The sequence below is a fragment of the Terrapene carolina genome, unplaced genomic scaffold, assembly GCF_002925995.2.
Source record: "Terrapene carolina triunguis isolate 2854851 unplaced genomic scaffold, T_m_triunguis-2.0 Scaffold139, whole genome shotgun sequence".
Classification (NCBI taxonomy): domain Eukaryota; kingdom Metazoa; phylum Chordata; order Testudines; family Emydidae; genus Terrapene; species Terrapene triunguis.
In genome coordinates, this window is record NW_020664490.1 from 9,938,730 (window position 1) to 9,966,624 (window position 27,895).

The window sequence follows — 27,895 nt, forward strand, 5'->3', positions numbered from 1 at the left end:
TGGTCAGACAACCTCCTCCCCATACACCACCTCATATAGAGCCCCTTGTAGTGGGCTTCTTAACATGGTGGACCAAAACCTGAAGGCTTCAAGCCATGTCCATCCTGTGATGAACTTATTGCCTTGAAGGCTAGAGACAGTAAGTGTCTCTTCTGCCTGGGAGAATTGCATATTCCATGCAGATGTTCAGTGTGCTTATCCTTCTCTACTAGAATGCACAAGTCATGAAGCTAAAACTCTACCTTCTAGATCAATCCATGAAGATCTCATCAAATCCAAAGAAATGAGCTCCAGAATACTGTAGAGCCCTTCAAATTTTTATCCACTGATATAAAACAGATATCCAAGAAGGTGCAGGGCTCTATTAGGAGCCACAGCAGGGACAAAAGACAAACTGACACCTCAGTCGGGTGTCAGTGAAATCAAATGGATCATCAACTGATTTAGTGGCCATTCTTTGGCAGGAAAGAGGGTGTGGATGAAAATCTACATTTTGACAAAGGAACAGCTTGAGATTCCTGTCCAAACAGAATTTCTATCTGCTGAACCGCAGCTGGGGATGATTCTTGTGCAAGAGAAAGGACTATAAGGGGAGAGGGCAGATGCCCCAAAACATCTCTCTCTCCTTATCTCTCTACCCTCTATCTCGTCAACAACACCTGAAGAAACAAACAAAAAAGCAGCATTGGACTGTGGGAGAGATCCTGTCTGAATGGGGGTTTACCCAGTAAAATCTGGTGGAACATATGGTGAGAGAGACCTTTGCTTTTGAATTTATTTAGCTTATTAAGTTAGGTATAAGTTGTGTTTTATTTTTATTTCCCAATAAATGTAACCAATTCTGACTTTTATGCCTCATTACTTGTAATCACTTAAAATCTATCTTTCTGTAGTTAATAAACTAGTTTTATTGTTTTATCTAAACCAGTGTGTTTGGATTGAAGTGTTCAGGAAACTCCATTTGGGATAACAAGGCTTGTGCATATCATTTTATATTATAAAGTCTGGGACCGGAGATTTTGCTGGTATTACTCTGCAGTGTAATCCATGAGTGGCTGGCTATAGCAACCATGCAGTATAACTAAGAGTAATTTACATGCTGAAGGCTGTGGGAGAGCAAACCAGGAGTGGTTGCTTACACTGCAAAGCAGTGTAAAAAGCACCCCAGATTGGAGAACTGAGGAGACACAACTATTCAATGGTTCAGATGTACCCTGGGTGATGTCACAACTCCTTGTTCAACAGAATAGAGCGAGGCACTCTTCCACCAATATCAAGCCAACAAAAGCCCTGTAACTGCAATGCCATTGCTTGAATCTTTGAACTCGGCAAGAAGAGAAGGTGGTGTGAAACTGTGATGGTGCTTGACTTCACTGGGTCAAGCCACAAAGCCTGGAAGCTCCTCCGTCTTCTAGGAAGTGTGGCTCCAGCAGCCTACAAACTACCTCAACTAAGTGCACATGCCATCTCTGCACAGTTAATTGCCAACTCCCTTGTGCCGATGACTAAAACATCAGGTGCCAAGTCCACAAACAACTTTACTGTGCACTAAATCAACACCAGGTGTCTTCACCCCTTTCTGTTCCCTACATAGTAGATGAAGTGGACCAAGGGTCTTTCCAACACTAAATCCAGAAAATAGGGAGGAATGGACAGACTGTATCCAGAATTCTTGAAGAACTTGGTCCAAAGGCAAGAAAGCGGCTGGCAGGCTTCTTCGGCAACATCCACTCTTCTAGTATAATACTAAAAGAGTGGAAGGTAGTCAAATTTATAGTCATTTTAAGCCCAGAAAAGAGGTCACTGACCCAAAAAGCTACCAGCCCATCTCCCTCCTTACCAATTGCTATAAACTGTTGGAGTAGCTCCTACTTTTAAAGTTACAGCTGACACTGGAGCAACTGGTCCCCAAAGAGCAGGCTGGATTTAGAACTGGTCGCAACTGCAGTGACCTTAACCAGCTACATAGAATCTGATTACCAGTGAAAATTACAAACATCAGCATTCATGGACCTTTTTTTCTGAATAAAATACTGTATGGCGCAAAGGTCTCATGCTGAAGTTATCATTAGCTTTCCCATGCTAATCAACCATCAGACTCATCACCTAGATGCTGAATAACAGAAGATTAACCATACACCTTAGCACATCTGCCAGTAAATCACGGAGATTGAACAACAACCTCCCACAGGGATATGTATTAGCACCAGCATTGTTCAATCTCTATACCAGTGACATTCCAGTCACATCATCTTGTAAATTCATCTCTGCAAATGACATTGCACTAACAACACAAGTGTCCTCTCTGAAGGCCACAGAAAAAGTCATGAACAACGGCTTCCAGACACTTGAGATGTATTTCAAAGCTTGGCAACTGAAACCCAATGCTTCAAAAACACTTGTCTCTGCCTTCCACTTGAGTAACCCATGAAGCCAAAGTGCCTCTGAAAGTGGACTTTTGTGGTCTGAGTTACTTGCAATCAGACGCTGAGCTGTAGTCAACACCTTGACAACACCTAAAGAAGATAAAGACAAGGATTAACATCATCCAGAAACTTGCTAGCACATGCTGGGGATATGATGCACACACACTTCAAACATCAATACAAGCTAGGCTCTTGCCAACAGTGGAATATTGTGCACCAATTTGGTGCAACAGCCCTCATGCTAATCTTGTTGACACTAAAATTAATGCCATGCTTAGAAATGTTTAGTGGCTTTCTCAAATCAACGCCAATATTGTGGCTTCTAGTTTTGGCAGGCATTACACCTGCCAACATCAAGTGAGACAATGGTGTGGTCCGGGAGTACAAGAAGATTCTGGTTTCTCTGGACCTGCTTATACAAGATCTCAATTCACTACCACCCTCCCAACTCAGATCCAGGACACATTTCTGGATACACACGCCAACATTACAGGCCAATAGAAAGGATGCCAGCACTTACTGGCTTTGAGCAGGGGGTTGGACTAGATGACCTCTTGAGGTCCCTTCCAACCCTGATATTCTATATTCTATGAATCAGGAGGCCACTTGTGACATCCCAAACAAAGACTTGATTGACGAGCCAATGAAAGGAGTACAGAGAAGCCAGAATCCCAGGACCATTGGACTGCATTTAACTGCATTCAGACAATGCACAGAAGGTGTGGAATTTCCTCCACAAATGGAAAATCTAAGAATTGCCAAATTGTGACTGTGGTGAGGTACAAACCATGCAACACATCATGGACAACTGCCCCATTCATGCTAGCAGTGGTGGCATCAGGGGGATCCATCTAGTTAATCCAGAAGTATTAGAATGACTTTTGAAACTCAGTTATGATCTCAGCCCATTGCTTTTCAAATGCCATACAAAAAGATGATGATTGCTGGATAAAGTGGTATCTCCAGCATCAGTACAGCCACTGGATGTATTTAAAGTGGTCCAGGAGCTCCTTGTGAGGATTGCTGAAACCCCAGAGATAAAGACTTTTTGGTTATATCAGAGAAATCCCACAAGCAGTGTGACATACTGTCAGCTTCTGGTCAATCAGGATTACTCTCCCTATTGATAAGGAATTGCTAGATCCAGCTAAAATCCCTGTGGCAGATGTGAGCTACTGTAATACCAACAGCAAAATGAGTCAAGAAATGGTACTAGGTTCCCCCTTTAGGGTTTGAGTACTTCTGCACTCATGCCAATCCAGGCCCTTTGTTTGTGTCAGCTGTACAAGAGAAATCAAGGTTGAGCAAAGGTGCACCGAAAGACAAAGTCCCCAAATGAGTGACCTATTTGGGAGGAAGGCATACTCCTCAGCTTCACTGCATGTGGCAAACTGCTAGGCCCTGCTGGCCAAGAACGACTTTCTTACATGGGACAAGGTGACATCCTTCTTCGCAGAGCTCTCATGCAGTAGAGGGGACAGCATAAGGGCATAATTAAGGAAGGCCAAGTGGTGGCCAAGACAACTTTGTAGGCAGTAATGGATGTCTCAGACACCAGAGAAACAGAGTTATATACTATAAACCTTGTCTTGAACTCAAAGCCTCTCTTTAGGTAATCGTTTAGTTACCCCAGCTCCAGATCATTAAGAACCTTGAAGATAAGGACAAAGATCTTGAAGTAGACATGATATTCTGAAGAGTGGGGACCCAGTGTAATGATCAGAGGACAAGTTTGATATCCTCACAGTAGCCTGTGTTTTTGAGGAGCTGAGTTATTGCATTCTGCACTAGTTGTATTTTCCTCCGGATTGATGATTTCATGTCCATACACATTGCACTGCCATAGTCCAAGTCAGGAGATGAGTCATTTATTAATAAGGCACGTCATAAGCTGCGAGGATGCGCTACGGTGTCTTACTCATACATAGATGTTAGCGGTGTCACTGAATTACACGTTCTATGTGAGCGCTCAGTATCAGTGAAGAATTTTGGAGCACTTCTAAACTGTGGACTAACCTGACTAATTGTGTATTGGCTTTTCAAAGCAGAGGAGACTGCATGATGGCTCCAAATTCCTTAAAATGTTTTTCTCTGTCAACCGGCATAATCACTGTCTTGGTTGGGTTTAGCTTCAGTTTGCTCTTCTTCATCCATGAGTTGAGGTTGCCCAAGCACTGGGCTAGCTTGATGATGATAGCGTTGTTGTATGTTGCAAAGGACAGAGCTGTGTATCAAGTTTGTTGTGGACTGACTGTTTAGAGATGAGATTAGAGACACAAGGTGGGTGAGGTAATGTCTTTTATTGGGCCAGCTTCTGTTGGTGAGATACAAACGCGTTCAAGCTTACACAGAACTCTATGTAAGCTCCAAAGTTTGTCTGAGTTGCATCTTGGCAGATCTCAGCAATGAGCATCTGATAAAAGTACATCTGTTCCTCTGGACAAGTAAGCAGGCATGTCTTCAGGATGGGGACACGGAGCGGGATCTTAGCTAAACTATATCAAATGTGCATTCTGTAATACATTTTGACTGTTGCTATTTAGGAATAGGCTGTCTTTTTAACTTATCTGGAACATCCAGACATATTGGGGGACATAATCATAACTATTTTATACAGCAATATAAAAAACTAAGAGTTCTCTTCACTTCCATTCTATGCAAGATATTTGTTTGCACAAACTGACTGCAACATAGCAAAACTAAAAAAGAAAATTGATGAATGTGAAAATTCATACCTGAAGACATCATTTGGGTAGGAGGGTTAATGACTACTGTCGCAACCTGACCCAATATGGACACCATTCTCTTGTGAGTAGTCTAACCACATGGTCCTACGTGCTTCCAAGTCAACTGAGTTTGCGCAAAGTCTATTCACTGTTTCTAGCTCTGGGACTCTAAGGCTCACTCCCTGGCTCATATCACTTGCCTGAGTCCTTTCTTGGGCTATGGGATCTGTAATCCAGTGGTTCTAGCCCCTGAAACAAGCACACCAGACTTCCCAAGCTCCCCAGTCACTTGCATACATTTTCCCAGAGTTCAGCGAAGGCTGTGGGCACTCTGGGTTTCTAGTTTAACCTCCTTGGGGTCAACTTGGCAGGAAATCAAGGAACACAGACTTAGCAAAGGAATTTCTTAACCACAATGACTTTACATTTACAAGCACTTGAGTGTTACAGCTCTTTGTAAAACAACAGAGTCCTGAGACGCATCCTCCCCGAGTCTATCTCACCACTTCTGTGAGTCAGAGTCTGCTGGCGTTTCAGGGTGGGCAGAGTTCCTCCTGCCCTCTTGTTCTTGCAAGGCTTTCAGTTCTGATGGTTGCCCCCCTACCACCACCCCTTTTTATGCTTAATCCATCTCTCTGTAGAAAACCCATTGTTCCATGGGTCAGTAGTTGAATCATTCAAAGCTGACAGCCTCAGATTACTGTATTGATGGCTTCAACATACTAGTTAAGCCCCTTTCCTGGGCAGAGCAGCTATCTGGAATGCAATTCAATAAGTCGCCTCTAGAAAGTTTAGACCTGTGTTCAGCACGTAATGCAAATGGAGTTCACCATAAAAAATGGAGTTCACAATTGGATACAGATATATCCGACTCTGTCACATCCTTGTCCTTAGTAAAAGCAAGGACTTAAACTAAACAGCCTGCACAGTTTTATGCTCAGTGCAGATAGCCACCATGCCATGGAACAGAGAGGTAATTGTCTGTCTGTCTGTCTCTCTCTCTCTCCAGGAATATTGTATTCAATTCTACTCATCTTTTTACTGGGAAGATATTAACACACTAGAAATTCAAAGAAGAGCAACAGGTTTAGGAAGTTAGAAGAATTAATTTATGAAGAAGGATTAAACAATAGCTACCTAAATTATGACTTGGAGTGGACCTAACTGTCTACAAAATGTAGACATTAGACTTGATTCTGATTAACAGAGAGGAATTAGTTGGAAGCAATTTGGGTGAAAGTGATCATGAAACAGTTTCATTATCCTGAGGAAAGGAAGTAGTGAGAGCTGCAGGATAAAGAGAGTGAACTTCAAAATAGAAAACTTTAGCCAAGTCAGAGAACTGGTAGATAAGGTACCATGAGAAGAAAATCTAAGAGAAAAAGGAGTTCAGGAGAGCTGTCAGTTTCTCAAAGAGGCAATATTAAAGGCACAAAAGCAAACTACCCTGATGCAAAGGAAAGATAGGAAGACTAATAAGAGGCCAATGTGGTGCTGTCGGGAGCTCTTTAATTACCTGAAAATCAAAGAAGGAATTCTACAAAAAGTAGAAACGTGGACAGATTGCTAAGGATGAATGCAAAAGAATATCATAAGCATGTAGGACAAAATCAGGCTAAGGCACAAAATGAATTTCACCTAACAAGGTACATAAAAGGTACACCTCTACCCCGATATAACGCTGTCCTCGGGAGCCAAAAAATCTTACCACATTATAGGTGAAATCGTGTTATATTGAATTTGCTTTGATCCGCCGGAGTGCGCAGCCCCCCCTTTCCCTGAATTCATTTATATCAGGTCGTGTTATATCAGGGTAGAGGTGTAGTAAGTTCTGTAAATACAATATGAGCAAAAGAAAAATAAAGGAAAATGTAGGTCCATTACTTCACAGGGAAGGAGTGCTAATAACTGATGACATCAAGAAGACTGAGGTATTTAATGCCTATTTTGCTTCAGTCTTCACTAAAGAGGCTAATTGTGCTGAAATACTTAATATTAACATAAACCACAATGTGGAAAGTACAGGTTAAAGCAGAGGTCCCCAAACTGTGGGGTGTGCCCCCTTAAGGGGGGAACGAGGAACATTGGGGGGGGGGAGGGGTGGGCCAGCCCCCACGGAGGGCAGGAAGGGAGCGCCATCCTCCTCCACTTCTGGCCCTGGCCCTCAAGTCGGGGTCCTGGATGCCGGCCCTGTGCCCAGGGTCTTGGCACTATGCCTGGGTTCTGTGCTCACCCCCAGCTGTTGCTCCAGCCTTGGCACCCTTTACCCCTCTCCGCATCCCTCCTCCCAGTAAGGGGTAAGATGGGGTACAAGGTAAAAAGTTTGGGGACCACTGGGTTAAAGAATATTTAAATAAGTTAAATGTATTCAAGTTGGCAGAGCCTCATGAAATTTATCCTACGATATTTAAGGAACTAGCTGAAGCAATCTCAGAACAGTTAGCGATTATCTTTGAGAATTCATGGAGCATGGGTGAACTCCCACAAGACTGGAGAAGGGCAAATATAGTACCTATCTTTAAAAAGGGGCACAAAGAGGCTGTGGGGAATTATACGCCAGCCAGTCTACTTGGAAAGATACTGGAAGAAATTATTAAACAATCAATTGTAAGCACCTAAAAAGAGTATAAGCAATAGCCAACATGGATTTGTCAAGACCAAATTGCATCACACCTGATTTCCTTCTTTGACAAGGTTAGTGACCTAGTCCATGTGAGGAAGCTAAAGAAGTGATAATCTTGATTTTAGTAAAGCGTTTGACACACTCATAAGCAAACTAGGGAAACGTGTTTTAGATTAAATTACTATAAATTGGGTGCATAACTGGTTGAAAGACTACTAAAACAAGTTATCAATGGCTTGCTGTCAAACTGGGAAGGTGTATCTAGTGGGGTTCCACATGTGTGTGTCATGGGTCTAATACAGTACAATATTTTCATTAATGATTTGGATAATGTAGTGGAGAATACGCTTATAAAATTTCCATATGACATCAACCTGGGAGGGGTTGCTAGCACTTTGGAGGACAGGATTAGAAATTAAACAGCCTTGACAAATTGGAGAATGAGTCTGATTTCAACAAGATGAAATTTAATAAAGTGCAAAGTACTTCACATAGGAAGGAAAAACAATGCACAATTACAAAACGGAGAATAACTGACTAGGCATTAATACTGCTGATAAGGATCCGGGATAATAGTGGATCACAAATAGAATATGAGCCAACAATGTATTGCAGCTGCAAAAAAAGCAAATATAATTCTAGTGTGTATTAACAGAAGTGTCATGTAAGAAATGGAAGGTAATTATATTGTTCTATTGAGCACTGGTGAGGCCTCAGCTGGAATATTGTGCCACACTTTAGGACATATGTGGACAAATTGGGGAGAGTCCAGAGGAGAGCAACAAAAATGTTGAAAAGTTTAGAAAATCTGACCTATGAGAAAAGGTTTAAAAAAATGAGCATGTTTAATCTTGAGAAAAGAAGACTGAGAGAGGACCTGATAGCAGTTTTCAAATATGTTAAGGGCTGTTATAAAGAAGATGATGCTCAGTTGGTCTCCTTGTCCACCGAAGGTAGGATAAAAAATAATGGGCTTAATCCACAGCAAGGAAGATTTAAATTAGATATTAGGGAAAACTTTCTAACTATAAGGGTAGTTAAGCTCAGGAACAGGCTTCCAAAGGCGGTTGTGGAATCCCCATCATTGGAGGTTTTTAAAAACAGGTTAGACAAACACCTGTCAGGGATGGCCCAAGTATACTTGTTCTTGCCTCAGTGTAGGGGGCTGGACTAGATGATCTCTTGAGGTCCTTCCAGCTCTACAGTTCTGTCATTCTATGAAATATATGTGGGATGTAAATAAGTATGGGCAATATATTGGTAAATATACAATAAAGAACAAACCTGCCTTGTTGTAGAAAGAGAAAATAGATGACTAAATAGTTTTTATTCCATTTCTATGTTCTGTGATTCTATTGTAAGAGATGGAACAAAAATAATTTAGTCTGCTGATCCTCTGTGCTTTATTGAGAGAGACCTGGTTTAGGGTGGTATAAAGCAGCAGACTTGTCTCCAGAGTCTGGTGTAGCTTTCAGTGCTGTTGCAGCGCTATTTGCCTTTGTACAAACATGACTAGAAAGTCAGATTCATCACCCTCTTGACACCAGGACCCTCAGAGCCCAGGTGATGGTCATGGCACAGTTAGTGTTGATGATTGCCAAGTTAGGATTGACTTCCATCCTGTTGAGATCAAAGCTGTTTGCATGCTGGTAATGAGAAGAACTCACCTGAGACCTCAGATAGCCGCTCCACAATAGAGCAGCAGCAAAACAGTGACATCTACTCTGGAAGTTGGCTAGGATAGGTAAGTTTAAGGAGACTCATTCCTTGACTGAATCTCTTCCTCAGGGGAAGAGTCAGGAGATGTACAGGGCATTGACTTGGGAGGGCATCAGGTACAGGTGGTCTTTGATGCTGATGGTATGTAGGTGGAAATGGATGCCTTTGGAATGGATGCCCAGCCTGGTCCTGAAAAAAGCAATTACAACAACTTCTGTGATGTATAAGGTGAGCTCAGGTTTCTTAAATGGTAGGTCATTTGCCTGGTGACAATTAGCTTGCAGTGTGAATGAGTTTCTGACTCTAGTGAATGAATCACCTTAGACTAGATTTTACAAGCAAGCTATGGGCTCTTTAAATTGGAGATATATTTTCATCTTAATGAGCCTATCATCCTGCCAACATTTTCCTGTGCTCAGATTCCCTTCCTGATAAGGTTTTTCAATGTTAAAAGTTCTTTTGATTTCTACTTGGAGCAGACTAAAGTCCTTAAAAGGTTTACTAGACTCTTTTATTTTCATTTGACATCTGCTCAATGGGCACTTTCGTCACAAAAGTGATCATGTCTAACTAGCTGTCCAACTGTATTTCTTACTATCATACTAAGAGCTGGCAGGGGCCTTTTTTACAGGAGGTCATATCATGGCTCATACTATCTGAGGCAGAAGTACTGCATTTGATAGCCTTAAGGGATATTCCAATTTATGACACATATAAGGAAACCACCCAGCCCTGCCTATAAACATATGAAGCATCTCAAGACCAGCCTGGTTTGGTCTCTTGATACTGCAGTACGTGGTTTCAAGGTGCCCAAACTCTCCTAGAGTTTTGTTTCTTTTAGAATTGTATATTTCTGAAAATTAACAGTTGAGAGCTGGCAACTCCTGGAGACTTTGTCTATTAACTCTTATTAGGCTCTTTTCATTTACAAAAAATAGTTTTTGTTAGACAGTGACTGCTTTTTGTTATATTTTATCATAGTTCTTTCTATATTGCAACATGCCTCTTCCCTCCCCCCGCAAACTCTACTTACTCTTAAGAGTGAGAATCCTGCACAGGTAAAGGACCTGGTTCTCATTTATACTAAGGCTTCTTTACACCATAGGAACACAGAAATTGCAGTACTGAATCTGAGACAAGGGTCATCTAATCCAGCATCCCATACCAGATGCTTCAAAGGAAGATGTAAGGACCCCACAGTTGGTACATGTAGGATAATCTGCCTCCCCCCCCCATGCACACACTAGGTTTCATCCTGATCATTAATAGTTAGAGATCATCTTAAACCTGAAGCATGAGGTTTAAACCCTGAAGCATTTGTATTGCTGTCTTCACCTGATTGCTGTGTCATATTTTTCTTGCTGTAAAAGAGTGTTCATGTTACTTTGCAGACAAGATTGCTTGAATTTGGACTGAACTATCTACTGCCATGGAAACAGAATAGTGTCTTGGGGGATACAAATGTGATGATTTCTCTGCTTTAATTTCATGTGGTATTATTCATTGAGGATATGATGGTGCTGGGGCAATTTCATGCTACAACGTGTGGGTTTGATTCTTGTCCTTCCTGGACTGTAAAAGACACCAGAAATAACTGGTTCCCTTATAAGGGATATTGTAAGTTTTTCTAGCAGGAAGAGGAGTGGAGGAGGGCACCTTTCCTTCAGTTTTTAAAGAAGCCATTGCAGGCCATATGCACAGTAAATTTACTTTTGGTGCTGATAATCTGTGTAACTCCCTACAAGCATCCCATCTCCCATTTTTGGTTAAAGTCACCAAAAAGATTATGTTGGGGCAATTTCTGGCAGTATCTTTATTCTTCAGACTTCCTTTGACCCTGGTCAGTCTGGTGACAGGTCTATATATGGGGTACAAACTGCATTGCTTGCATTTGTGTATGATCTGTGTGTGCATTAATTATGATCTTTTACTAGCAGCAGATGAAGGCACTGATGACTTTTGATCTGTTGGCAGCCTTTGATGCTGTTTATAATGCAATTTCATTTTTTTTATTTGTGGACAATCTTAGGATCCTGCTGTGATGCTTCCTGGGGGAGCCCAGGGTTGTGAGGCACCTTGCTACCACTTGCAAGAGGAAGCCCTGTCTGTCCCTGCCATGTGTCAGCTGCCTGATTCCACTGGCCACAGGCAACACAAGCACTCCCGTCTAGGCCTCGTAGGAGGCGCTGTCACTCTACAGGGTAGTGATAGGCACAGTCCAACATCTGAGCCCTCTGATCATCTCCCTGGAGTGCCCACCTCCTGTTTCATTGGACACTCAGCATTCACCAATATGCTGCTTCCAAAGAAACAGTTACAACCCTGCTTTCCACCTCAGGTCACCACTCCCCTTAACTCACAGCACTTAGATGTGTTTATGGTGAAATCAAGTATAAGTTTATTTAACAAATAATAGAGATTCAAGTAGTAGGAAGTAGAAATATTGGAAACAAATGATTATATGTAAAATAAAATCATAATACGCATTCTAGAGCCTTGTCTTAATTAACAAGATCCTCTCGTGTCTAGTAGGGTAGGCTATTGCCCACCAAAATCCTTGCAGTGCTTTACAGCCCGCCTGGCTGTGATTGTTCTTTCATGAGACAAATACACTGTCTGTTTGCCTTTTAGGTGAAGTAGTCATTGTATCTCTTTGTACTCCAAGATATACATCATAAACAGGACACCTCCTGCTGACTGTTTCTTCCTGTAGATTTCCTCTCTTCTATATTCCACAATCACTTAGTTGGCACATGGTTCAGTCTGGAAATAGCCATGCTGGGTGAAGTATGTAATACACCAGTGACCAGACAGGGAGATAGGTGTCTGCTACCCTCTGCCTGAATGGAACAGCTCTGAGGTGTGTCACCGCCTGGTGACCTGCCTTAACTCCAAGACCTTAAGAACATAATTTGCAATACAGATACATAACTCCTTAAATATCCATCCATACATTTAACAATCATTATGATGACCAGTGGGCTACCAGCTCTCAGTAGAGACTTCACATGCTACTCTCCAGTGAACTATTATGCAGATATCAGACCCAGGTGATTCCTGTAAAACCTTGTGCAACCCCAGCTCTCTTGGCGCCAAGGGACCTGAACCATACCAGCTACATTGCTATCTTTATGAGAGACATCAAATAGTAATTGTAAGCAATTATACTAATGCCACAGGAGTCAGGGACGTCATTTGAGAAAAGTTCAGAGGTCTGGGGGCATACTTGCTTCTCTCTCCCTGCCTCACCTGCTGTGGGGGGAGCAGGGAGGTGATGTGGGCAGACAGTGAGCCAGGGTGGGTGTCTCACCAATGGCTGACGCAGGGCTTGGATCAGGGCATGGCTTGTTCTGTGATTAGTTCTGGCCCAGACTGCTGCTTCCTGTGACAATGTAAGGATTAGGTGACCTACCCCAGCCTGCCCAACAGCACTCCCTGCAGGCTTGGGGGAGACACCACAGCCTGGCTACCAGGGAGCTATGAAAAGTTTGGGGTTGTGGGGGGCAACTGCTCCTACTGCTCCTTAGCAACTGATGCCCCCGAGAAGACTCCCCTACGTTGTCACCTCTCTTGTTCAAGTCGTACATGAGGCTGCTGGTTTGGTATGCGCTGCAGTATATTTAATATGATGATGACACGCAGCTCTTCATCTCTATCACATCTGACCCAGCTAGAATAGCTGAATGAAATCCACAGTGTCAACATGAATTTGGGATTGGATAAGAGCTAGCGGACTATGATTTAATTCAGACACGAGAGCGATAATGATGTTGTTGCTGCCACCTCTTTGCTGAATGGAAGCGTATTTTGGGGCTTTTTAGGCCGGTTTCCTGTTTGAAGCAGAAATCAGTGACACCAAGTAAAGTATTTTCATAGTTTATTTATTAACTGTACAAAGTCCCGTTTCCTTGAATAGAAATGGCAACAAACTTTAAACACAATTCTGTTTTTCAGAAATCTCTGGTAAAGTACCACTGACCTATCCCCTGAAGCAGTTGCCTTGAGCCTCTTTCCCTCTCCAGGAGTCTCACAAAACTGAGACACATCCTCCTTTTTATAAATTGAAAAATACTAATCTAGTAATAACCATGAATAAATCTCACTGCTCTCTGTTCACTCAGGGCCAGATTTTAAAGATATTTAGGCATCTAAAGATGCAAATAGGCACCTAATGAGATTTTCAAAAATGTCAAGACACCGTCCCATGGGACAAATATACAAAACTCTCATTGCCTTCAATGAGAGCAAAATTAGGTGAGTATTGAGCACTTTTGAAATTCCCACCCAAAGAGCTTGTCCTAACCATAATAGGGGGAGAGAGAGCATAGTCATTTTTGAAAAAGAGCTCTCAATCTAGTTTTTTTTCAATTATTATGTCATGTAGTGTTGCCAATTCTTGCAATTTTATCATGAGTCTCATGATACTTTTCTTAAATCCCCAGCTACTGGAAACCTCTGATTATGAGAAAATCTGTTTTCATTTAATCTCAGCTTTCATATTTGTAAAAAGTGAGTTTCTAGCCCTCTTGGATGAAGAGAAAAGCTTTAAAATATGACCTGAGTTCAGACAAAAAGTTCAAAAACCAAACGCAAATTGGAAAAAATCCAAAATGATTTATGTATTAATTAATAATCTGATTTTATGGCAGGAGTCTCATGATTATTTGATTTTTGGCAATACTTGTATTTTAACAGTGGTGCATTCAAATAGTTTCAGTTATATCATGTGCATTTTTTTTTTTTGCATTTCTTTGATTTTTGCAGCTGTTCTACATAAAAATAAAAAGACATTGCATCTTATATGCACTGTGGGCATTCAAATTTTAGTTAGCTAGATGAAATACCAGTAACAGTTAAGCAGTTGTTCCAATAAAAAATGTTCCTATATTCATGCTATATTTGTGGTTGCAGTCTCACTATAAGCAGGTCCAAAGTACAACACTTCTGTAAGCAGTGTTTCCTTTAGTTAGCTAGCTGATACTAAACTCACTGCATAAGGCCTCTTTCATTGTAGAGAGTTTTCTCTGTGTTTTCCCAAATACATGAAATTACAATGAACTCTTCTGAAAAAGTTACATTATTAATGTAAACTAATTTAGCAATTATATTTCATTTGGTAAATGTTAAACTTTTTCCATTCTAAGGCAAGCTTATTGAAATAATTTATTTGAAGAAAGTCAAATATGAAGATGGATTTCAAGTGTTTTATTTTGTTTTAGATTATTATGTCATGCAATGAAAGACCACATAGTGCGTGTTGCAAATGAGGCGGAGTTTATTTTGAACCGACAAAGAGCTGAAGATGTACACAAACATGCCGAATTTGAGGTAAGCTCAAGATTTGATGAATTCCTGCTTTTCTGTTTTCACTCAGCCATCACTTAGACTGTAACCTCATACAATAAAGTTTTTTTTTTTCCAAGAGAGAGAGAAATTTACATTGAAGGCATTTGAAAGCCAGTTTTTAAAAGCTTTGGTAAATGTCAAACACAAGGAACTAGTTTATCTTCTCATCCCTTCACTGAAATGCATGAAAATATTTACAGCTTGAAGAAACCCCTTAATCAGAATGCCTACTAACTTGATATGGCAGATCTTTAAGGTTCACAAAGAACTTGTCTGATTTTATTGCAAGTAGTAAAAAACAAACAACATTTAATAGTGAAATTATTTTTGCTGGATTTTATCAATAGAATGTGAGTTTTGTGTATAATAAATAAAACTAAAGGATAGCACACTTGAGGTGCTTTAAGAAAAATAATAAATATTGATCTGTAAATAGTATAGTATTTTCACTACCAATACCAATGCTTTCTAGTACTTTTTCATCTTATTTACCAGGTATAACTTATAAATTGGAAGATATTAAGTATCTTTTCTACTTGCTAAGCTAATAAGAATAAGTAATTACTGGAGATAGGATAATATATGAAATGTCTATTGTCTTTAATTTTGGAAGATGAAAAGCAGGAGCTGGATCCTGTAACTCTTACTAATGTGAATAATCCTTACTAACAGAAGTAGTACATAGTGAATCATTCATTCCTTCAGTAAGGAATGTAGCATATAACCCACTATAGTGTTTTAAAGTATTTTGTAGCAAAATACTGTACAAATATTAAAGACTATTTTAAAAAGTGTATTTAAATGAATGTTTGAACTTTTTTTCCCTTTGTTTACATAGAATTACTCATTTTCCTGTTTAAACATATCTTTTGATATATTTAAGAACTTTTGATACAACAATGTTAAAAATCTTTTTGTTTAACATGGTTTTATCAGGCAGTATGTTTTGATATTAAAAAAGCTTATCTATGATATTTCAATATATAGACATTTTGATTATTTCTGTTTTTGCCTATGTGTATATGTTTGTGTGTGTATATGCTCATATATAAAATACCGTAAAAAAAAAAAAAGCATGTTTTAATGTTTGGGTAGCATGGCATTAGAATTAGGTTTGATTGATTTGGTAGCCTTGAAGATAATAAATAGCTGTATGAACATATTCATCTGTCAGGGAATGCCAACAAGCACCTTTTGGCAAGACATAGAAGCCAGTAATCTCAATTTTGATGAGGTTTTTATCTCATCGAAGCAGCTCTCTAAAACCTACACTTTGATGTACTAGTTCTTGTGCTCCTTGACCTAGCAGAAAAATATAAGACACAGAGATATCTTGTTGTCATTTTGAATACATATAACCTTTACTTCATTTTGTCAGGCCAGACAGCAGACACTTGTCAGATGGGATTGCAACAACTTTATTACCAAACATATACTGGATATTTTGAGCTTAGATAAAATCACATTTACAATTAAGTGTATGTCAGAGTGAAGTTTCATATTGCCTCAACAATAAATAACATTTGATATTTATCAGGGCATCATACAGTAACCTAAAATGACAATAGAAGATTGAGTTATCTGCTCTTTGAAGAATATGTTAAGGTATAAGATCTGACAGAACTCTAGACAAAATGAGAAAATTCAATTAACTTTCAGCTTCTGTTAGCAAACAAGATTTAGAATATTAACTAAATTCCCTAAAGGAACAGCCTTAAGTCAATCTTATTTTCTAGTAAGGAAACCAAGACATTTCTCTCTAACATTTTTTATTATACTTATTGTCTTGTGAAAAACCTGAGAAATATGTTTGAAATGGACAAGAAAAAAATCTCTAAGTAAATAAAATAAAAAAATTAAATGTAATCATGTACCAGTATGAATCTTAGATATAACTAAAATAAAATGGTGCTTAGAGTCTGAAACAGTTTTACATATTGATGTTGTAATAATGTTCCATAGGCATCATATCATATTAGCATGCATCCCACTTAAAAGATGTGTGAAAGTTTTTTACTATCTACTGTATTTTAAATTATAAATCAGTTTTATTTTATTAAACAATATTTAAATGTATTTATTTTGTAAATATTTGATTATTTTGAGCGGGCTAATTATTGTTCACTGCAGGAAAAAAGTGAATAGGTATTTTACCAGTCAAGTAATCACACTTTTACCTCTCAGACTTCAATTGTATCATTACTGATGCAACTATTTGACTAAAGTTATATAGTGACACAGTGTGGGTGCATGTGGGTGTGTAGATGTAAGCATAAGGTTTGTAAAGTTAACACTAGTCAATTTTGTCTTATGACTAAGGCTATTATTGAAAGAGTCCAGTTTTTCCAGAATGATTGCTTCCAGTTAACATTCATTTTGTTAGCCTCTGTAATTGTTCAGGAAGAAAAATGAAAATTTAATTTTACTGTCCAATGAGCTGGTGAAATATTAACCTCATTACTGAGGCAGATCATTGTACTAATTGGTGCTTCCCTGTACATGAAGATAAATTGAAAAAATGAATTAACCCCTTGAAAGTAATGTAATTCCTGTCTGAAATAGATGCCTTTCAGTAATAGTTTTAAATACAGTAGATGAAGGACATAGTTAAAATCTTACCAAGTACTGCCATTTTCTATAATAAAAACACTAGTCTATAGAAGTATGCACACCTGAATTCATGAAATGCAATAAGATGTCTCCAGTACAATGTTAGCTTAATTGCAACTGCTGGTATAATAAATATTATATAGTATTTTGTTTAGGTAGTATTAAATCTTTGTTGAATTTGTTCTAAAATGGGAAACAATCAATTGTTATGGAATGCATAAACTTAAGAACACCTAATTCAAAATGCAGGATTTTATTCAGAAATGATAATTGCACGCACACACATTAAATAACCAACACAATTTATCCAAAATAATTTGAGAATAATGTAGTTTTTTATGATATATCTCTGTAAGAAAACTGTGATATTGTTTTTTTTTAATTGCCATAGACACGTTTGCCCTATTCAGACTTTTCAAACAGATCCCTACTAAAAGGAGTATTGAGAATTTGAATGCAGTCTCTTTTTGAGACTAAAGTAGAGAAATGTATAATTCTGTATGCTACAAAGAGAACAAAGGCATTAGAAGATAGAAACTAAAGTTAACAGTGTTTCGATAATGGAATCTTTTTCACAATCAGTCTATAACGGAAACGGCAGTAATTGTTGAAATTCCTTGAGAGATGGATTTTGAAAGCAACATGATCAAATAATTATTTCTAGCTTTGTTTTTAGTTTCAAGTATTTCTGATAGATTTTTTAATCCCTTTTCACTTTTTCCAACTGTTTTTACTTGTATGTAATTTGTGGTGTTTTTTCCATGTTGTAACATATAGAGATTAAGGAAATAGACATTTAATTTCAAAGGTAATGGAGATCCACTTTAAGATCCATAATTATAAAAGTACGGAACTTGTGAACTGTTAAGATCTTGTTTTGTAGATCTTACTAAGACTTAAAAGTCAAGCTAAGTCTGTCTGGTACAGTGTTGTAGCTTTCTGTATGCAATATTGAATAAGAAATTCCAGAGTATAATGTATTGTATAAGGTATTAATTGGCAAATAATTTATAATGATCTAAAAAAGAGGCCATATTTTAAGACATAAGCAAAAAGAGGCAGAGTTACGTGTGTTTTCACTGTAATTATGCATTTCCTCACATTTGATGGCTTAATTTCTAAACCTTAACATAGCATTAATCCTCTTATTTTCCCCTGGAGGAGGGATCAACACAACCAGTGCAAGTAAGGAGTATAAAAATGGATATTGTGTTTCTGTTTAGACTTTATATTTCTGTGAATGGTAAGGTCCTTCTTATTTACCTAGAAATGCTGAGTTTGGTGAGAACAAAGGTGACTAAGATGTAGGTAGAAAGGAGAATTTAGATATATGAAAATCACTCCTAAGCAACTTGTAGGCACTTCCTAAATTATTCTATTTACTATTCACTTTTTTTTTTTTTCATTTTTAGTCACAGTGTGCTCAATATGCTGCTGATAGAAGAGAGGAAGAAAAGATGTGTGACCATCTTATAAGTGCTGCTAAACATCGCGATCATGTTACAGCCAATCAGCTGAAACAGAAGATACTGAATATCCTAACAAACAAACATGGTGCGTGGGGAGCAGTCTCTCACAGGTACGCTGTAATCATAAATGTGTAATTAATTATAAACATTTGTTTCAAAATTTAAAATGAATCAGCCATTTTCGTACAATTGAAAATTGGATGTGCTGATGGTGGGAATCATTTCAAGAGAACTTTTGTCTTCTTTATATCTTTTTTTTCCCCCCCTCAAAAGTCTTCCTGTGGGGCGATTCCTCTTCTAGTACATGATGTGCAGATGCAATGCTCTCCATAGCCCATCAACACAGTATTTTATTAAAATTTGTTTTAGATAATTTGTAGATACTTATGCTTGTTCATCATGTAGCACTATTATTTGTATTCCAGTAGGGTCTAGAGGCCCCAACCAGGATAGGGCTAGCTGCTGTATGAACAGGTAGTGAGAGAGAGTCCCAGTCCCAAAGACATTACAATGTAAATAGAAAAGAGAGATGAACGGTGGGAGGAGGCACAGAGAGGAAAAATGACTTGTTTAAGCTTGCATGGAAGGTCAGTGGTAGAACAAGGAATAGAACCCAGCTCACCTGTCTAGTGCCCTATCTATTAAACTATTTCTGTATAAATAATCAATATATACTTTGATACAATACATTGGTAAATCTTTATCCTCACATTCAAACATAAAGGTCAATACCTAGTGTGTGCAACCAAACTCTGCAGGCACAAGTCACACATATGCACATGTGTATCCAAGCGTATCTCATGCCCAAGTTGGGTGTGAGAAAAGTGCATGCTCACTTCTGCAGACATATTTTGAAAATTTGGTTCAAAATATAATAGTACTAAATTATCTGTTCTTTAATTGACAATACAGTAAATGAGATTCTAATATATGTTCTAGGGACTTAGAGTTAAGCCTCATTAGAATATTATATAACCATAAATATTAAGGTATCTAATAAATACTGTGTATATTATTCTCACCCTATTGTCACTATGTTTGCATGTGTATCATTTATTTTCAAGTACATAATGGAGGAATCAACACAACCAGTGCAAGTAAGAAATAAAAAAACAGATGTTGCATTTCTATTTAGACTTAATATTTCTGTGAATGGGAAGGTGCTTCCTATTTAACTAAAAATGCCGACTTTAGTGAGAACAATATACAGCAGTTTATATTTTTTAAAAAGTAAGGTGTAATTTTGGGCTTATTGACCTTACGTTTTCCTTTAAGTTCCCTGCTCAAAATGAGGTGGGTTTCAATTCTGTTGAGTTCTGTGAAAAGCAACTCAAGTTGATGATGTTACAAATCTGAGCTGATGCTGTTTGCACAGCTGTAGGCCACCATCTCCACAAGCCATGAGACAGTTGTCTTCTTGGAAGTGATGGGTGATCTACCATTTCCTCCTGGGGCCAAATAGCCTCTCTCCTGGGTTTTGGCGTGGAGACGTGGTTGCTCCCCTAATCTACAGTTTTAGGTTTACCAGGTAAGGGTCACTGCCCCTCCCTCAAAGCCGTAATAGTCACTGGGGAACCAGGAGGGGCTTGACACCTCCCAGTCTGGCAGCAGGTACGGGAAAATGTTCCACTGCCAGTGCCTGTATAGTGACTGCAGGGGCATAGAAATCTCCATAAGACTTTACATGGTAGCAAGGGACTCCACAAATATACTCTGTAGCTGCCACGGGCTAACTGGCATGCCAGGTAATTCCTAATAGAAAGTTGCTAGGGAATACTTAGGGGTTCCTTAGCTACCATAATATGGTTTATAGGATGTCTAGACCTGTGTTGTCAGTGTAGCATTTCAAATGGCAAAAGTTTTTCCTCAGTTCCCAATGCAGAATGAAAAACTTATTTCCTGAAGATCTTTTGTATTTGAAAGAGGCCCTGACACTACACATAGGGAGTAGGCAATTGGCCCAAGAAGGAACATGTGAAAGAAACCTGTCCACTGGTTCCACACAATAAAACTTATGGAAGATCCAAGAGGTTTGGCATCTAGATGCGTAAGGAAGTACTTTTAAGGAGTGGGTATGATTCCTGGAAGCTTGGATTCTCTAGAACCAAGCTAGCCTCATGTTTAGTATGTATAATACATGTCCAAAGACTATTTTAAAGGTCTTTAGCACAAATGTTTTTGGTATGAAAGTAAGATCTGGTTTCATGGTGTGTGTCACAGATGTAGAATAGATACAAGTTTTATTGTGTTTGGAATCCAATATAATAAATTCTTCTTACCTTACATCTTCTCAGTTTTTGTACCCCTGCATATGCTGCCTTTGGAGAAAGCAACCACCAATCGTTGATATGCTTACTCTTGGGTTGCCAGAGTGTTAGCGGTCTGTTTTTTTGATAATAGAACACAGAATGAGGTTGAATACTGGAAGCACCATGAGGAAAAATGTGAACAATGAATGACTATTGTCTTAGGATTCAGAAAGGGCAGACAAGATTTCCAAAGAATAGGATAAGAAAAGACTAGACAAATTGCTTTTGAAGTTTGATGCTTCAAGATTGAGTGAACTTTTGTAGTATTTACAAAGTCTGAATTTTGAATATATTAACATAATCTGTCTTTGAAAGGTCTGAAAAACAAGAATAAGTATGGATAAACTCAATAATATGCCACATAAAACATTTCAGTTATGCTAATTGCACTCTACAAAGAGTAGACCATGATTAGCATTAAAAGTAGCCATAAAATCAGAAGTGAGTTGCAGTTCAGATTACCTTTTGCATAGCTTCTTACTGTAGGCAACTTACATTAGTAAGCATTTACTTGACTACTCCACTAGAGAGAATAAGTTCCCACAAGCATGGATAAGGATTATGTAACCTAGCACTGCTGGTCTGAAAACTAATTTACTCAACAATACCTTTCTGCTTTACCTATATGAGAGAAATAATATGTTTTTTGGAAATCATTTATATTATATTGTTTAACGCCTCTTCAAGGCTGTAAGTAATATTTAAGTATCAATTTTATCTTTTTCCACTTCACAAATAGATGTTTTTAACTCCAGTTTTAGTATAGGCAAAATTATTTTGTTTCCTTCCGTACTGGTATATTGACAAACTCCATTGCATCAAAAGGAAAGTATTGTAGGATCATGAATAAATAGCATTTGTTTGGTTTTTTTCTTTACATTTCCCTGCCACAAAATAGTAGATTTTTTTTAATAAGAATCTATTCAGTGTTTTATTATACCTTCTATTTGTAGCTTTAAAAAAAAAAGGTTACTGCTTTTCCTCAGGTGTGGTGAGTTTACTTTCAGGTATGTTCATCATGGCGGATCCAGAGCATATGAAGAACTCTAGGTTCAAGTTATGGTCTAAATGTTGACGTTAAATATCCATCAGAGGTGTTTTGAAAGTAGCTGTTTGATGTTCTCATGGGGATTGCAGTAATGAGAAAGTAGTCATTTAAAAAAAGAGTTCAGAAAATCAATTTGTTTGAAGCTGACCTCTACCTAGATTTAACAGACTTTACTAGGTAATACATACACAAACTGGATTTAGGCTTTTTTCTATTTACAACCACCTTTGGTAATCTTGGATACCAGACACATATTAATCATTAATGCTGTAAGGCAGGATTGTCAGACTTGTTCTGTAGTGAGGACCACATTACCTTTTCACTTAGGAGCTACAGGAGAAAAGTATTCCCTGACAAGAGGCTAATTTTAGTCCTCTCTGGCCGCAGAATGTGCCTCCCTAGAGATCAGAGTTAAATAAAGCAAATAAAGACAATTACTACATTTTGTGGAACCTCTCTTCTTCAGTCCATTAATGCAGCACTAGGGCTGTTCATCCTCCCAAGTCTACTCTCTTTCTCTCTCTCTCGCACCCACACACTCACCTTCTTTTCTCTGCTCATTGGCATCCTCTCCCACTTTCTCAACCTCCCTGTTCCTCCCTTTTCTCTCTTCCTCCCTCTTCCCCTGGGGCATTCCCCTCTGAGTGCTTGTTCATTGGAAGGGGAAGGGCTGAGGGAGGGAAGCTCTTCTCTGAACCTGTGGGACTTGGCAATTACAGAAGCAGGAGGAAGATGATTTAAAGATTCCTCCTCTGAGCCAGATATTGATGGCTCACAGCAAGAGGGACTGGAACGCAGAGAAAAGGCAGGGGATGGTCGGGGAAGGAACCTTCCGTAAACTCAGGCCTGGTCTACACTAACACCCCAATTCGATCTAAGGTACGCAACTTCAGCTACGTGAATAACGTAGCTGAAGTCGACATACCTTAGTTCGAACTTACTGCGGTTCAGACGCAGTCCACACGCGGCAGGCAGGCTCCCCGTCGACTCCGCGGTACTCCTCTCGCCGAGCTGGAGTACCGCAGTTGACGGCGAGCACTTCCGGGATCGATTTATCGCGTCCAGACCAGACGCGATAAATCGAACCCGGAAGTTCGATTTCCAGCCGTCGAACTAACGGGTAAGTATAGACCAGCCCTCAGGCTCTGAGGCATTCCGGCACTGTCACCACCTGTGTGGCTGTTACCAAGGGGAAAGACAGGAACACCGAAGTGCCTGTGCCTAACCCTGCTCAAGCTCTCTCCTAAACTTCACCCACTTCAGCGGCAGCTCCTTCCCAGCCCTTCTAACTTGAGCAGGGAGCCAGATGTGATCCTGATCCATTTGTTAATTGCAGAGGGAGCTGCAGACTAGAAGAAACGGTTCTGGAGCCAGATCCAGCCCTCATGAATCTCTTGGCTTTTATGGAACATATGATGCTGCAGATTTTGCAGATAATTCAGCAACTACTCCAGTGACAGGAACATACTATTTTGGATTGCATAACTTGGACCTAACCCTAGAGATTCAAGCCAAGAACTTGAGGTCTTTTGGAGGAAAGATCCAAATTTTTAGTTCTAGAACTGATTCTATCATAGCAAAAAGATAAAGACACACTTTTTCTCCTTTTCACCTTTCATCTAACATAATGGGATTGGATCATTCTCATCATAAAAATATGAGATCAGCATATATCACGTGGGCGTCAGTCCTGGCAGTTCCAGTATTTCTTAGTTTATTTCTAGCTTCCTTTCAGAATGCTAATTCCTTCATTCTGAACACCTTCTGAATTTTTGGTGCTTACCTAAAGAGAATCTCTAATTTTTTTAGGGTTTTCTTTCTCTAATTGCAGGGACATTGTAATGCATCTCCCTGCTTCAGCTAAATACTTTAGTTGTCACCAGATTGTGCCTCAGGACATTTGATCTACTAGTATCATACTTTTCCTTGTCTCCTTTTGATATGCCTGCTTCATTTGGTGCTGTAGGACATGTAACACATCTCTCTGGAACATCAGATAATTGTTAATGAACAAGCAGGGTGAAAATCAGGGGTAAAACCTCTTCTCCTTTGTCCGCTCCCCCCAAGGGAGTGTTTGCTGGGGCTTTTCTCCTACATAGTTTCTCTTGCAGAGGTCAGTATCATGCTTACCACGTTTCCCCCAACTCTGCAGTGTGTCTGGGCATGCAGAGAAGCCTGTTCCTCCTCCACAACCTCACCTCCGGCTACTCAAAATTGTCTGTCTGGCTTTCAGCCCAAGGACCCCCTCTCTGCCAGGGAAAGGGGCTCAGATTTCAGACAGCAGCTGAATGGGAATTGTGTCTTCTGATCATCAGCCATAAAATCTTGCTCTGCCAGGGAAAGAGGCTCAGACTCTGAAAGGCGGGATTGAGTCTCTCTCTCCACCCATCCCCCACTCCACAGGGTGGCTCCACATTAAAGCCCTAGGAGCACTTTAGGCTGTCTGTGATCAGGAGAGAGGCACATGAGGATTTCACTCCCCATGAAGCTGCACCTTCATGGGATTACAGGGCAGAAAGTGAAAAATCAATTTCCATGTTCAAAATCTTCCTGAGTAAAGCCAGGTTGCTCCTACAGTACTTAGTTGAGTCCTAGACCGCTTGAGAGAGCAGGTAGGCAGCCTGTCAGGCTCCTGGGGACATCTAACGAGCTACTTCCCCGGTCAAGGTATGTGTAGCAGTACCTCTCCTCTGTTGTGTGGTCCCTGTGCCAGGATGAATAGTGGACTACTTCCCCCCCTGTAAACAGCCAGGAATTGCACATGCACAGACAAAAGTCCACCACCACCTACAAGTCTTTTCCAGGATGTCAGTTGGTCTGGCCAAGAGAAGGCGCGCACAGGAATGCAGCAGGAGAAATCCCTTCCACCCCAGGGGCACTTGTTCCAACCCCCCAGAGTGAACACCCACACCCACAGGAAAAGTACAATGGATATAACAAGGGAAATATTTATTTACAGAGGGATGAGAGGAGAAAAACAACAAGGGGAAATATAAGGGAGGGTAAAACAGGGTTGCATCCAAACCAAGGCCCCACAGGCCCAGTGGTAGCACAGTCTGGAAGGGCAGACACTGAGCAGTGTGTCTGCACACAGTTTTCAGGAGTCCTGAGCAAAATTCCAAAAAGTGGTGAGTTTTGGGTGCTCCTGGTCATCTTCGGCGCCAGTGAACTTTCCCCAACAAACCCCTCCGGTGCCCTCTTCTGCCGCTCTCTGCAAAGCCACACAGAGCGACCACCTCCCCACTTAACTATCTAGCAACCTCCCTCCTTGTTCCCAATGCAGAGTCCCAAGCTCCAGTACTCACAGCCCCATGCAGGTCTGGGCAGCAGTGATATTGGGTCCAGCTCCGGCCTGTCCTTCTCGGGCAATTGCTCCCCGACACTGTGCTCCTCCTGGCTCCTGTCCTGGAGTGTCCCCAATCGGCCCTGTCCTTCTCAGGCTTCAGGCAGGTTCTCTACTGCTTCACTTTTCCAGGGCCTGCAGGCTGCCTCTCCCCCTCCTTGGAGCTCCAGCGCCACCCCCTGGAGTTTCCCTCCTTTTTTTCTTACACTCCCTCTTCCCCCTAGGAAAAAGATTTAAAGGGGCCATGCTTTCTAAACCCCAAAGGGGTTACATATGATTGAGGCATGACTGCTTATATCCTTTCTGAAACCAGGGAGTAATCAGAGGTCAAAGCTTCTCCATGGCAATGGAAATAAAATCCTGGGTAGAGAACGATCTGCTGCCTTTCAAGACAGTTCACATAAAGGATACAGAAAAGAGGAAGAGGGATAGCTGAAGTTCTCTTGTAGTCCTCCACTGGTCCAGAAGGCACATTAGACTTGTTAGCCAACACTGTACCTGCAGAAAACACCAGACCTCTTGAATCAGGGACTCCTTCATTCAGACTGGGAACATCTACAGTTAACAGCCGGGGTATCGGAAGAGGAAGTATAGTTCAGCATGGATTCTTCATTAACCTCCATTGAACCAGGATATTTCATTCATTGGTTTGGTCACATTTACAGTTCTGGTGCGAGGAGAAATAGAAATCTGTATGAGGCAGGGACTGCCTCTTTGTTTGTGCAGTGTTCAGCTCAATGGGGTCCTGACTTCTAGATGCTGTTGTAATACAAATATAATAATCCCAAAGTTCTGGTGATCTTAGCTACACTAGAGTTTCTCCAGGAGGATTGGTTGATGTCCTACAGCCCAGCACCATAGAAATGTGGATACCAGCCAAGGCAGCATTTTCTAGCCCAGCACATTGGATCCTCTGTGGTGGAGCGACGACTCACTGGCGCGGCGCCTCCTGCTGGTTGTCCAGGGAATTAGCTCTTTTCCACCTCCAGATCGCCTCTGCCGGCTGATGTCTCGCCCGCCGCAGGCCCCCGTGTCCCTCCCAGACCCCGTGCCCCTCTGCTCAGGGGTTCTGACCACTGCAGTACCCCCTCTCTCTAGGTCTCCCCTCCCCAGGGAACCCCCAAACCCCCTATCCCCACCTTGCCTCAGTGGCTACTGCCAGTCTCCATCTAGCCCCCGCTCACTGGGGTAGACTGCAGTCTGTATACCATTCATCATCGCCAAGGGTTGGTTGGACCTGCTGCCTCTGCCTACCCTGGGCTGTGCCTCTGCAACCCCAGTACCCTTCTCAGCCTTTAACAAGGCCTGCAGCCTGGGGGGTTTCCAGGCTGGAGCTCCCCAGCTCCTTTGGCTTTCCCCCAGCCCTGCTCCACTATAGATACCCTATTCTAAACTCCCCAGCAGCCAGGCCCGTCTCCCTCCACAGTTAGAGAGAGATTGTTGAGCTCTGGCTAGCAGCCCTTTTATAGGGCCAGCTGCGGCCTGATTGGGGCGTGACCCAGCTGCGGCTGCTTCCCCAATCAGCCCAGGCTTACTGGTTCCCTGCCACAACCCTCTTACAGGCTGTTTTAAGCCCTTCAGGGCAGGAGCGGGGTTACTGCCCCGCTACACCTCCAATTTGAGTATCCGGGGCTAAGTTTAATCACATTGACAACTTAGACAAGCCAGGCCTTTCTAATCACCTCCTAAGGACAAGTTTTGGAATTAGTTACCATATCCTTACAAGAATCGCACTGCTTTTGTCATGAGAAAAAGGTTATTCTTCTAACTCCAGAAACCTTTCTTTTCAAGGTAGGTTTTCTTTTCTACCATGGCAGGGAGATAGTTCTCCCATCATTTTGTTCTAACCCTTGGAAAGTTGTGGCATAAAAGGGCATTCCTACAGTTCTAAAGATATATCTCAAGCATGCGGAATACATATGCCAATAGTACTCTGTTCATCTCATATCCAAAATGCCAAGGCCTTAGGGCTTCAGAGTTGCTGCAAGAAAGATATTAAAATTCTGCATCAGCTGGCATGCAAGGCATCTTGGAAACTATTCACAGAAGTGCCTAGAGGCACTGAGGGGAAAAGTGTATGAGCCTCATCTGAGAAAGATTTGTGAAGTTACCATCCCTCTGCAAGGACATCCTTTGGGAGGGAGATGCTCTGGGTTGGTGCCCACACTCCTTAGTTTTAGCTCTTTCTTTATATGGGGGAACTGTCATACCTGTCAATTATTCCACTATAATAATTAAACTCTGTTTATTCTTTCCCTCCCTACTTCTGGGATTCA

The 27,895-nt window shown here is 40.6% G+C and overlaps 1 protein-coding gene across 1 annotated transcript in view; it reads left to right on the top strand.

The window, feature by feature from the left end:
- LOC112121265 (neurobeachin) overlaps positions 1 to 27,895 on the top strand; it is a 959,539-nt gene that overhangs the window by 587,194 nt on the left and 344,450 nt on the right. The window contains exons 36-37 of the mRNA XM_029911962.1: positions 14,714 to 14,822; positions 18,863 to 19,029. Coding sequence (XP_029767822.1) covers positions 14,714 to 14,822; positions 18,863 to 19,029 — 276 coding nt within the window. The remainder of the gene's footprint in view (positions 1 to 14,713; positions 14,823 to 18,862; positions 19,030 to 27,895) is intronic.